Source organism: Corvus cornix, chromosome Z (assembly GCF_000738735.6).
Source record: "Corvus cornix cornix isolate S_Up_H32 chromosome Z, ASM73873v5, whole genome shotgun sequence".
NCBI classification, from domain to species: domain Eukaryota; kingdom Metazoa; phylum Chordata; class Aves; order Passeriformes; family Corvidae; genus Corvus; species Corvus cornix.
This window is the reverse complement of record NC_046357.1, coordinates 13,521,828-13,535,626: the sequence shown is the minus strand read 5'-3', so window position 1 is coordinate 13,535,626 and position 13,799 is coordinate 13,521,828. Positions and strand designations below refer to the sequence as shown.

Below are 13,799 nucleotides of genomic sequence, written 5' to 3'. Positions count from 1 at the left end.
GAAGGAAAAAAATCCCCACCCCAGTCCTTTCATTAGATATTAAGTTTTTGATGTCAGCAGGCAAGAATATTTTACAAGCAGGAACATATCTCAGTTTTCGGGATGACAGTCACTCATCTGAAAAAATCAGTTCCACTTGCTAAAATAAGTTAAAATGATTTAAATTAATACAGAGCTAGGACAAACAGGAAGGACATTTTTTGTTAAATGTTTATCCTTGTACAATGTGCAATTGTTTTGGGCTCTGGATTTCTAACATTATCACCAAACCACAAAAATCACAGACATATTTTATTTTTTGTATTAAAAACACTCAAGATCACATCAGCTCTCACACAAAACTCAGAAAAATCACTGTATCACTGTGGAGACAACTCGTGTTCAAACTGAATTCACCTGTGCTACACTAGCTAGTGGGCTGGTAGAATCTTGGATAGTGTAAAAACCACATCTGATGAAAAGGACCATTTGATTTCTGCTTTGAAGCAGATTAGCAAAGACTATCCAGCAGAGCATTTGCTTTGCAGCCTTAAGTACTTCATAAACACAAATGATTTAGACACAGCCAAAAGTGGTGCTTAGCTCAAAAGTATGCTAGGAGCTGGGATTAGTCGTCATCTAAGATCCTTATTCAGTACCAGGCAAAAATTTAGGCACGCACAACCAGGATTCATGAGAACCAGCACCCCACTGCACCCTTGCCAGCAGAGGAGGTAGAGAATGAGGGATGATGCGACCCTCTCACTCTCACACAGGCAGGTAACAACGCCCCACTGCATGAACTCACAGTCAAGCCTTTACAAAAACCCCACAGGGCACCAGTCCTTTTAAACTCCCTGCCCCAGGCCTACTACTGCTGTGCTGCATGAGAGACTTCAGGATCCAATCTCTGCTTTCAGAGAATCTGAATTCCACCCTTCCCCTGCCCTGTCTGCAGGGCATGCTGAGGTGGAGGCACTCCTGGAACTGAAATCCAGGTGCTGGGGGACAGGTATGACCTGCCAAGACCTGGGGGACCTCTAGGCTGGGAGCAAATCATTTGCCAGAAGAGCCCACCTGAGGCTGTGGTTGCCATGACAAACGATCCTTTTATTAAATACCAGGGTAAATGGGCATATGAACTTGTAAACTTTAATGGCATGGAACTAATGCAAACCCTCAGGCTGCTATTAATCATGCTTCCATTCCAAATAATTTAAAATTTAACTATTTGGTTTTGTTATTTTCTTTCAGATAGTGGATATCTGATGAAAGGTGTTCAGCTGGCTGATTAACCATCCCTTTGCTGGCATACCTGCGATGATCCCAGCAGCACAGGAGAGGTACAGCAGCTATATCAGCAGACATTTGTGTGTACCTGTCAGCAGGCAGTAAGGTTCCAGCTTCACACCTGAAACACCCTCCCACCCTTCAGCAGCAGCATGGTAGTTAATACCTCTGCATCTGAGGATTTGCAGCCACTCCAAGAAACCAAAACCTCAATCTCGTAGCTGCTTGCATCCTTATTGGCTGTCTGATCCCTGAGATCCTCCTTAGTTTTGCTAAGATATTTTGTAGTCTGCAGGCTGGTGGGCTAACTGGATGCATTGTACACACGCATTTCCCATCAAATGTAAATGTCCTGCCTAGTGAATGTCACCTTGTTCCCAGCCACGGAGCAAAGGGCGTCCTCACCTACCCTCCTCCCATTGTCCCGTGCCCCTTTCTCATGCCCCTCTTATTCATTTGCTCTGGGACAGAGACACTCCTTGTCTTTTCAATACACTTTGATATATTAGTTCTTTTTAGAATGGGCTAGACCTTCTCATTTTTGTCCCAGACTTCTCTGCCTAATGAAAAAAGTATCTACTAAAGGGAGAAGGAAAGTTTTGAGTATTCTCCTGTGGGTTCCTATGCCTCCTTGCATGCACAAGAACACCACTGCCTTTATTCACACAGCCCGTTCTCACAGGCTGACTACATTACCCCCTCTGCATTTGCAAAATTGCTAAATATCCCCTGAAAAAAAAATTAAAAATTGGAGCTGGCAGCATTGTACACTGACCTGCTCTTACAGCACACCCAAGCCCTGCTGCCTGTCCTTGCTCTGCCAACACTCACACACCAAGGTGACCTGACTCACCCATGGGACTGGCCTGCCCTTCTGTTAAAAGATTTGTCCCTCTGGAGAATAAGCCCTTCCCAGAGCTATGTTCACCTTAACCTCTGAGCACTCAGCCATAAGAAATGAATGTGCTGACACAGTGGGAGATCTCAGGCTTGAGGTGTTACTGATTGCCACCTATACTGGTTTTTTAGAAGACTTTTAACTTGACTATCACAAAGTTAGACCTTGCCCTGCTGCCATTCAGAACCACTTTAACCATACCAATACCCCACGAGTTCAAGAAAGCTTCCCTGGACCACCTCAGTGTGGGAGCTGCCAGTGTGGAGGCAACACCTCTTCTGCTCTGGTGCTCTCAAACAAGGAATTCACATTTCTGGCCTTGAAGAACTGTTCTTCCACTATATCCCTAAAGAAAACAAAGCATGGCATCTTCCCCACACCTCCTGCCACCCTCCTAATCAAACTATCTGATTAAACTGCTTTGCTCAGACAGAATTCAACCAATCTGTGCTACCACAGTGTGAGGGTATCAGCACAGACAGGTGAACTCTCCACAGCACCCAAGGTCTGATGCTGGAGCATCCCATCAGCCATCTGATGCAAGTGTTCAGCAAGTGCAGAACAGCTTCCAGCTGCCTGCAACACCATCCTGACATGGGGCAGACTCACCCAAACCTCCTCTTCATGCCTTGTTGAGCTGAGTATTTTTTCAGTAAATAAGGAAACTTCGAACCCAGTGTTATTTTCACAAGATACCCAGAGAACAAGACCCACAGAAAAAGGTAGCGGCTGCTAAAAAGTCTGTTAAGCAAAGGTATTTCATTTTTCAAGTGCCGCTTTATGCAAAATGAAATACAGAGTTTATCTTTTCCTTCATTCAGACATCTCAGAGCCAAACCTGAGGACCATTCTATACCAGTGTCAAAAATCCTATGAATTTACATTAAAACAAAATCTCAATGGGATAAATTAGCTTTTGGATTACTAGCAATGCAAACAGCACGGAGAAGCACTAAAAACAGAAACAGGTTATGACTTTTGCAGGAGGACATATTGTTCACACTTTATTAGTGGAAAATAAGGTGTATTTCTAGCAAGTACTTCAAAGAGTGCCTTACCCATAAATGTCTGAGTGCCTATTTAGTAAAGTGGAATCCGAGTATCTGTGAAATCCAAGTAAAAACATGGGGCTATGGAAAACATACAACATATCCATGAAGATCAACTCTAAACTTTTACATTCCCAGAGAGTTCAGGTATTACTATTTCCAGATATACATTCAGTTTTATACTATCTCCTCCATGGTTTAAGACAGCTTCAAAAATATGCTTAGATGGGCTAGAAAAACTAAACAAATCCACTGGAAAATAGAAGAATAATTTATTTCTTTTACTGTCTTTCATGACATCTGTTACTGGCAAATAACTTACTATTACACTGTAGTTTTGCCTAAGACCCTGACGTGAATGACACTGGTCTTTCATACCACTGAGAAAGCATTATCTTCAGAAAAAAAAAAGTGTCTGCTGTATTCACCAAATTTAGCAGTCCACAGTTCAATACTTCTCTTACAGAAAATAAAGACACTCTCATTAATTCCAACGGGTGAAGGGTTGGTCGTAAAAATCCTAAATATGTTTTACTAATAGAATTCATCTTGTTAATAAGCTGGCATGTGAAACCGTTTTTTCCGGCTGCTGAAAGCAGCTTGTGGTTTGCTTTTATTCTTTTGAACACAATTAGCAAAGCACTCCAGCAGCTGAATAGACCCATTCATTTGAACAAATTATCCCCTGGCAGGGTTTGGGGGGTTTTTCTTCCACCCCCCCCCCCCCACCCCTTCCTTAAATCTCCTCAAAACTCTCTCCCATCCTTATGCAGTCAGAAGACACAAAAGCCTGCCTGACATTAATCTTGCCCGCCTGTGCCTGAAAAAAGACAAGTGAGAAGGACACTGCTGAGTAAGTTACATTTTCAGCATCTCAGCTACAAGACTGAATTGCTCCCTTCTCCCAACCTTATCTTAGCTGGTGTGCAATCCTAATTAAAAGGCTGACGTTAAGGAATACACACAGGGAAGAGCCTGGCACGGATGTTATGGATGAGATGATAAACTTTATGAGCACAGCTACCTCCCATGTAGCTTTTGTATTTAACTATTGGAGCTAGAAAGGTTGTCTTGAGTGCACTGTTTCTCCTTGCAGAGGGATGAAAATGTTAAATATAACAGTGTTTCCCTTTCTAATAGGGAGTAGCATCTTGCTGATCTAATAAATCTTTGTAGCTCATTCTTTCACTGAGATAATTTTACTGGCAAATCAGGCTCCAGTTCCCTTCTCCTGATGCTCATTTTCAGGGTGAAAAAGGCTGTGCGTAGGATAAAACCCATGCATTCACCTCGTGAACAATGCTGTCATGTAGTTAACATAGCAGAAATATTTGTTTAATTAGTTACATTTTCAGCTTTTAAATGAGAAGTAAAAACAAGCCATGGGTGGTCTGTAACCTCAGAAGAGCAAATATTCCTGGCTGTAAAATCATCTGAGCTCAGAATACTGGGTTGGACATAAAAAAAGCATTTACTGAATCCTAGGCCTGAGTCAGGAACAGAAGGTGCATTAAGAACTTCCAAACTGCATGCTACCGCCAATTCATTAAGTGTTCAGCATTATTTAATAAAAATGGCTTATGCATATACTTTAACTGAAACACTGTTTATTCATAAACATTTTTAACTACAGCATGTGTTGGGAATTATTCACATATCAATTTAGAGACAGTTTTAAATTCTTCCTTCAAGTAATGGCATGCAATTCTCACTGCTGTCTGCCTCACCTAGGCTATAGGTCTGCAAGCAGAGCCTGCCCTGTATTTTGCAATTAAGCCAAGGATCTTAGATGGTTTATAGAGACCTGGACTCCCTGCTTTTAACGCCTTGTTAATTCATTAACATTACAAAAGTAAAAAATCTGCCATCATTTGTATAAAAGCATTAAAACGATTCTACTGCATGCCTGGAACCCCACATTTTAATAGATTTTTGTAAAGAATTCCTCCTTTTTTGCTTATTTTATCAGAGAAGTCAACCTCCACGTAGGCACAAAATAAAATGGTCAGGCTTTCTACAAAACTACAGGATGTTTCTTGAAAAAACATGAGACACTGTTGAATGCTGAAACGATGGCTGAGCAGATTTAATGCTTCAGCCCACAGTTCTTGGGGTTACATTAACATGACAGTACTGCTTTCACATTCAGAGTGGTGAACAAACAAACTAACAATATTTGCTAGTGGACTCAGGCAGCTGATGGATTCAGACAGGGAACATCATCACTGCCCCATCCTGTGCAACCCAAATATTTCTAAGATGCTTTCTCAGAACCTCTCTGCCACTCTTATTTTCAATGCTGTAGAGTTAAATGGTGCTTAAGGAAGTTTTTTACTTCACAAGAGAGATTCCTGAAGAAACTGTCTTTTCCACACTTTCCTGCTCACTAATAAGGCACAGGTTGCTCCACCTTCCCCATTTCCACAGCGTAACACCCATGCAGAAACAACAGAAACTTGTGACCTGGGAAAGACGTACCCAAAACACGTTTTTCTCTTTTCTGTGTGATTTCACAGCTGGAGATGAAGACAGCCAACAATCTTTGACCTGTTACTCCTCCAAGGGCTGTATGAGTTCTGCATCTGGCAGTGGGACAGCTGCGGCTTTAGGACTTTGCCCTTTCTGTCTCCCTTATCTTTCCTTCTGTCATCTGCTTATTTTCCATTTTTATGATATTCTTTTTTGGTAGATAATAATGCCTTTAGGATTAGTACTGGCAAGAGGCCAGGATAAAATGGCAGCACTAATGACTTTTGTTGGAGTTGGGGTCAGTGTGAGATAATATAGACCATGGGCCTGGGGCCCCATTTTCCCATGACATTGGAAAAATCCACACAGAAAAGCAGACACACTGAATGCCTCAAATCCAAACCTCCCTAAGCACCTCCTCTTGGGACACAGCTTGCAGAAAAGAATGAGGACTGTATTTCAATGCCTGTGGATAGGACTTGAGATGGGCTGTGCTATTGATTATCTTTCCACATATTTTTTGTTTTCAGAAGCAGAATCCAGCAGACCAAAATCCATCTCTGTCACTTCCCACCCACTCAGCTCAAGGACTTTTCCCTCCCAATCTTCTCTTGGAGGACACAGCCTTGCTTACTGCACACCCAGGCCACTTTTCCCCCATGTTGCCAAAAAAAGCACTCTTAATGGGTGCCCACTACCCACAAATTTTTCAAAGGGCAAGGAACTGGCCTTTAGTTTAGCTTTTTATTTTTCCCCACTAGTTTTCAGAATGTTTTTTTTTTTTCTTAATCCTGAAGGCTGCCCCAAAATGTTTCTCCTCCGAACAGGGCAGCAGGACAATCAGTTAAGGGAATATGATGCATCTCTTTCCCACTGTCCAAAGTGGAGAAATATATAATCCATCATAAATGATGCAAAGAAAACTAGAAAGTTAAGTTCACACACTGTTAAGGAAGAAACACAGCTACGGAGTTTTTTTGCTATACTCAGCCAGAGACTAACTCTCTTAGAGATATTTTACTTTACCATTGTTAGAAGGCTGTGAAAAAGCAGGTAGGGGAGGCTCTGCTGAGATCTATGTAAGTTAAGGATCCATCCAATACCAGGGTACTCTACACTTGAAACCAAACCTCCTTCCCCCATAGCCATGACCTGTTATCTCCCCTACAGAGAGCTCCAGATCTCAAAGGCTTTCACCCCGAGGCTGCCTGCGAGCCAAGGGTTCATGTTTCAGACGGCAGGAAGCTGTGGTAGGTGTACATAGATCACAAGATGATCTCTGTGACCCAGCAAGAACAGACTGGGAAGTGAGAAGAAAGCCAGCTGGAAAGGAAGAATAGGAAGAGGAGTAGGACAGGCAGGAGCAGGAGGGGGCCCATGCAACTGCCTGGCCCTAGCAAAGGCTCACAGCTTTGTGTGAAGGAGTGCCTGGCACAAGGCAAAGGACTCTGGATCACAGGTGGAAGTGGGACACAGGGGGAGGCAGCCCTCAGAGCCAGGCAGAAGAAGGTCAAGGATGAGACGGCCGGGAGCCAGCCCCCACTGCTGTCAGGAGCAGTGACAGCACACACAGCAGCCACAGGATGAGGAATGACAACAGAGGACTTCTGGCCGTGAGTGTGCAGCTGTGAGGGAGTCTCCCCAGCAAACACATTAGCCTGCAAAATCTCCCCCATGCTGGTACAGGGGAATTTGCTCTCCCCTAGATCCAGTTCTGTTTGACCAGAACAGGGCTTGTATCTGCGTAGCCCAAATCAACACTGCACAGGGTTTTTGCAGTGAGTCCCCATCCTAAAGAAGAGAAAAGTATCCTCTTGCCCACCTCAGAACTGCCCACAGACAGCATCCTCAGCTCTCAGCAGTATAAGACTTTTCCTATCTGGGAAGATGTCACACTGCCCAGACTAAAAAAGAAGCCACAACACCGCAGATGAATGGATCTTAAGTATTTTAAAATCACATTTCTCACCAACCACAACCAAAGGCACATAGCAGGTCTTCAAAGGACACAGCTTGCTACGTAACATCTGCTAAAGGACACATAAGAGAGAAAAGGGAGGAACAGCACAAATTAAAGTCCCATGCCTTCTTCAGAACTCATTTAGCAGGTTCTTCAGAGAGCAGCACCTTGAAACTATGAGCTGGGGTTTCTCAACTAAACCAAGACAAAACATGCCAACAAAAGACTATGACTAGATTTTGAAAGTATCACAGGACAAATATAAACCACTCTTGCGACTCAAATTTAACATTTTAGGTAAAATATTTCAATATAATAAATTCACATTCTAAGAAGCACAAGTATTCTAAAGATAGCTAAAGTTATACAATAAACTGTAGGAAGAGTTAATCATTCTTTAACACAACATTCAAGCACAAGCTGATGAACTAAAGATGGACACAATGCTTAAAGCAAAGAGGTGAGATGGGAGCCTAAGTGGAACCTGGAAATGAAAGGTTTGGGTTGCTCTCTTGAGTTTCAGGCTCTCATTTCCTATAGCTAAGGACCGACCAAACCCTCTTCAAGCCTCTTTTCTTTATAAATATATTTGGAAAGTTGACACTGCACCATGGAGAAGGCTAACTGTCTGGGCAGGACTTGTTATCAGCATGCAGAAATCACTGCAGGTATGTGTTGCACATTCTTGCTTCCACAGATGACTTTTTTATGAAAATGCCAAATGAACTACCTTAGCAGTACCTCAAAAGCAATTTTCAAAGGCATTTTCCTCCTTTTGAGAGGTTAAAAAAAAGGCATACTTTCCCACATCCACCTCTGGAAGATAGTGGCATTCCCCAAGGCTTAAAGCAACTTGCAAGGACTCTGTTGATATTTTTGACAGTTCAAAATAAAAAACCAGCAACTACTTAAATATGCTTTGTTGGGAAGTAAGACCACTTTTCTCATCCACATCAGGAATGACTTCATCAGATGCAATATAAACAGTGTAACTTTCTGAGATTGGATTCTTAAAAAAAGAAAATTAATTATTGAGAGAAAACAAAAAAGAAGGCTATATTTATTTGCCCATTAAAAAAAGGGAAGCGATTAATGGTAGGTAGAGTGAAAGAGATCTGCCCTTTCCCAACCTTTCTGCTGATGAACTAGTAGATGAGCACAGGACAACTGCATGGATGGTGGTGCACAAATATAGACCACCTCGAACAAGTCTATTCTTGTAATTTGCATTATCCACAAAAACCAACCAACCAACAACAACAAAAAAAAAACCACCCAAACCCTCCCCCCCCAACAACAAAAAAACTTTATGTGCAACAGCATGATTTTGCAACAGGTGACTCTGTCCTGATAAGGTCTCACTGCCACTTCTGCTTTAATTAGGAGCATGTTTTTGAAGATGCTATGACCTGAAGACTGTCATCAAGTACTTACGTAGTCATCCTCATGAAGACCTTGCTTCTGAACAGAACTTTTCACCTCCAGGGAAAACTTCTCAAACTCAGGCTTCACAGTCCTCAGCAGAGTGACAGTTTGGAGATATGAGTATGCTTTCTTGGCTTCAAGGTCATGTTTGTCTCCTCTTCTCCAAGAGCCATTTCCTAAAGGGGGAAACAAGTGTATTTTGAAACTATTTGAATTAGGTACCGTTATGGGACTCATTTTTCCACCCAAAAGTCCCCTTTTCTGATTGCTGGGGAGATGGTAAAGTACAAAGGAGAACTGACCCTTCTTCAAGGCATGCCAGAAACTGGGCAGTGAGGAATAGCTGCTAAGAAGCAAATGTGCAAACCAAAGGACAATTTTACTCCCATGATGTGTTTGCTTATCCTACAAGGGTGGGATAAATCCTAAGCGTAAGGTGGCATCTTGGAGCAAAACACATATGCCAGATCTCAAACACAGAGATATTTAAGTTAGAAGAAGTAAGGGAGCATTCAAGCACAGAGTGTTTGTTACACATCACTCCCCTTGGACAGTCAGAAAGGCACCAGTAAAGTCAAGAGCACGAATGGGAGGCAGATGGTGCCGCTCTCCCACTGCGGTCAAGGACAAAACCATGCATGCCATGGCTGCCAGACCAGCCCTGCTTTTAATGGAAAAGGAATACACAGAAATAAAATGGAACCCTGAGCCTACGCTGCCTACACATGTTTTGTGTCACAGCAAGGGAACAATTTAACTCAGACCACCAGTAAAGAAACCACATTTTTAAGAGGCAGGATAGCTGACTGGTTGTTTATTAGCAGAGAAGTCCTTCTGACAAACAGATCCTGGCCTTAGCAGGCCCTGAGATCCTGATCCAAAGCTACAGGAGGTCAGTGGAAAGGTTCATGTTGTTATGGAGCAGATAACAGCTATTCAATGTAAATGATAACTAAAAAGCCTAGAGGGAACAGTGGTAGCCCTAAGCAGTGACCCTTTAAATGCTTACAAGTAATTAAAAGCTAGACAGTAATTTTATTTTTTGAACAACAGCAACAAACCCCATTATGGCTAAATGAGCCAAGACAAAAACTAATGCTAAATTCCCAAGGTGACCTGGAGGTGCATAGGAACCTGAAATCAGAGAGGATGTCGGTATTTTGCTTGGGTTGAGGACAGTGGTGCCATTTAGACCAAGAGAAGCAAGTTGTTTGGGAGTAGAGATGTTAAGGGAAACAGAGTCCAGGTATCGAACCCATGGTGCTCCTTGCACAGTGCTTCCCAGCTGCATCATGTGGCTGCAAGAGCAAATTCTTGGGACCTGAAGCAGGTAAAAAGAGCTTGCATTCTGTCCTCCCAGCACCCCAGCACTGCTGCTGCGACTTAACTGAAGATTTGCTCTGCTTCCTTGGAGAGCACAAAGGAAGGAGTAAAGGCCCTGCATTTCTCTGGGGATAAGTCCTTTCTCCTGCAGTTTTTGGGTCCAGGGCAGCTCCTGTCAGTCCCAGCACACAGCAGGAGACGCAGGAGCACCGAAGCATTTTCACCTCTCTTTTCCACCCCAGGAAAGCCTCATTTACCACAGCTTAGCACCACCTAGGACCTAGGATATGTCTAATCTTTAGACATACCACGAACTTTACTTGCTTTTTTTTTTAAAGTGATTTAATTTTTTTAGGAAGAAGCTGTAGATACATATGCCTTGGTTTAGGAATTTATTTCCCAATACAAGGTCAGAATCACAGGACCCTACTCATCACACCCAATGGAGACACTGGAGAGCAGCTAACATCCCACTGTCTGGTTGTGCCACCCTTCCCTTCAGTGCCTGCACCCGTCCTCTTTACTGCTTTCAAAGAGAAAGAAATGCATGTCTGGCAGTTGTAAGTAAGCATGTCTTGCTACCTTCCCCAAAAGAGAGTACAAGCCCTGCAGGAGCCTCAAAGCTGAACAGCTTCTGCCCCAGCTGGACACCTGCATTTTAGAGGTGCAGGATTCAAGAAGAACAGCAGAGACTACAGCATGGAGGGCTTTGCTATAGCTTTGCATTTGCAAATGGAAATAGCTGAAAAGCATGAGATTATAGACACAAAAAAAGAAATTAAAAAAAGAAGGCGGCAGTGCTGGTAGCAGGTAACTTTCTGTCCTGGACACTATACATGTCTCTTCTTTAAATCCTGACACTGGGACTGGCAGACTGCGACTATCACTTGCATAACAGCGTTCCTAGAATAATTTACATATTTAAATTCCTTCATGGATTGTTTTGTGGGAGGTCATCTTGTTACAATACTTGTGTACAATTATTGCAGTCTTGGCATTTAATAAGCCTGTTCTTCTGAAAAATTAGAAATATTCAGACCAGAGGGCAACAACAAACTGCAATAAAGTCATCTGAACACAAAAACAGTGCCAATTGCCCAATCACACCCACTCTTAGGTTTTATGAAGTACAAAACCTAGTATCTCCAGGCACTAGGAACAAGGATTTTTGGGAGAATTTCTCTACACTTCTCTTGTGTTTGCTTTTCACATGCAATGACCACCTGCACAAAAGTCAACTTCTGATGCACAGTCATTCACTCTATATGGGAAACACATCCACAACCAGAAAAATTGGTTTAAAAGAAATGTCAGGAAATGCCAGATTCTAACTACACTACATCAGAAGTTAGACAGTTTTCATTAATCCCTCACAAAAGCTACAAAAGGAAGATTGGACTACCTGTGATGCAAAGGAGGGTGGTGATGAGGCTCCCACATTGGTTTTGATCTTGTTCCACAACTTTATCTTTAAGATATTTGAGTGATTTCCTTCTTACCTGGCAAAACTTGGCATCCTTTAGCTAATCTTGATGATACATGTAGCAGTATCTGTACTTCTGTACATATCTAGCTCTCTGAATTTATAGTTATATACCTTCATTATTCAGTGTGTCACAGCACTGTTTACTGTGAAATAATCTCAGAGGTAGTAGATGGGTAACAGAAAGTTTATGCAAAGGAAGCTCTGATTAACAGATTAATTTAAAAAAAAATTATTGTTTTTTGAATTCAGTTGTTTCTGATGGTCAGCCTTTGCAACTTAAAGAAACTAAACCCCCAAATCTTCCCTTTTTCTCAACTTCCACTTGGTTTTTAACTTGAAATGATTTGTTATTGTAGTGGATTAGTTAAAGTAGTCTGCAGGGAGGAAATTATTTTCTCCTACATCTGCAAAAGAAGCTGCTCCTTTCAAGAGCCATGTTACACTTCAACAAAACTTGCCCCAGCTTTAGCCATCTGATGTTTGATCTCAGCAAACACATTGCTCCAACATTACTTTGAATTTAAGTGAGACAGCTGCACCAGCTGAGAGCAGGTATAGTCCCTACCACGCACTGATGTAACATGCAGTTACAATTATATTTTGGCATATAGGTATATTTCAAAAAGAAAATGCATTTAATTTACATTTTGAGTCACGTTTTAGTTTGACAAAAATGACCCCTTTTACTTAGGGGTGTAAACAGCCACTTTTATTCACTCTGCTCTAGAAAATTTGGACTGCCTGTGTCCCATCCAGTGTCCTCCCTTTAACACAGCATGGCTGAATATTTTTGCAGACAGAGTCTGTGATCAAAAGATAAATAAATTAGATGTGTGGATACCCCAGCACAGAGACGATTTCTGGAAACCCAAACCTTGCAGCTGCCCATGCTGCTGGCTGTTGCTAATCACTCCTTTCAGCCATCTGCTCAGACCATAGGTCACCAGGCTGCCAGAAATGCCCCTGCCCGGAGAGCTGGCAGTCACATGGCTGGGGATGGTGTAAGTCACCTAGACCTGAGCACAGACACTGCAGAATGGGGTACCCACACCACAACCAATGTCTCCGTCTGGTGCTACTTCCTTGAAAAGTAATTAAATAACTTATTGCTGTAGCATACTTGGCATCTTGTGACCCACCCCATAGCAGCTATTGCCACAAGGTCTGTTTTATTTCCTGCAACACCACAGCCCAAATGGAAGATAACTGCAACAACAGGGAGATATAGTGGTGTTTTCTGGGACTCAGGGCTGCATGTTTTGAGGCTAACAAATCTAAAAATACTACCAAGCTTACAAAAGACTTTGCAACACACTTAGGCAAGAAAAACATTACCGAATGATGAGCTGTTGAAGAGTTCAATATTGAAGAAAGCATAGTCCCCATTGGTCATTCCTTGCCGATGAGCAGCCAACATGATGTTCCTGATAGTGTCACCGCTGGCACACATGATTACAACTGGAAGAAAATGAGAAACATAGATAAGAAGCAGCTCAAGAACTTCAGAGAACAGCCTGTGAAGCAATAATGCTGCCAGAAACAGTGACCCTAGCTGTCCTCCCAGTTTTGCAACGAACATGAAAGCACAGATTGCAAACAGAGCTGATTTCCTAAAGAGCTGACAAGACAGGTAGTGAAAACAGAGAGGCTTCCTCTTCCCTCTTAAGATAAGAAAACAGAGAGGCTTCCTCTTCCCTCTTAAGATAATTAAATAGAGCCTCCGTGTGATCTGTTTTTTTACACCTGCAAATGTAAGGTCTGGTTTCAAACTTCTTTAGCTGCACGTGTTTGTAGACTAGACCACAATCGTAAGCCTCTGTTGCTATTTCTAACTGGACATAAGACAAAGATGGACATACCATGACTTTGCCATTTCAATTTCCATTCCATTGAGCAGTTTGATGTAGACTGAACTTGCCT

At 42.4% G+C, this 13,799-nt stretch overlaps 1 protein-coding gene across 2 annotated transcripts in view; it reads right to left on the bottom strand.

Moving 5' to 3' along the window:
* NPR3 (natriuretic peptide receptor 3) overlaps positions 1–13,799 on the bottom strand; it is a 45,732-nt gene that overhangs the window by 26,776 nt on the left and 5,157 nt on the right. For both annotated transcript variants that reach the window (XM_039566564.1, XM_039566563.1), the window contains exons 2-3: positions 13,215–13,337; positions 9,080–9,246 (exon numbers count right to left, since the gene is read on the bottom strand). In XM_039566564.1, coding sequence (XP_039422498.1) covers positions 9,080–9,246; positions 13,215–13,337 — 290 coding nt within the window. The remainder of the gene's footprint in view (positions 1–9,079; positions 9,247–13,214; positions 13,338–13,799) is intronic.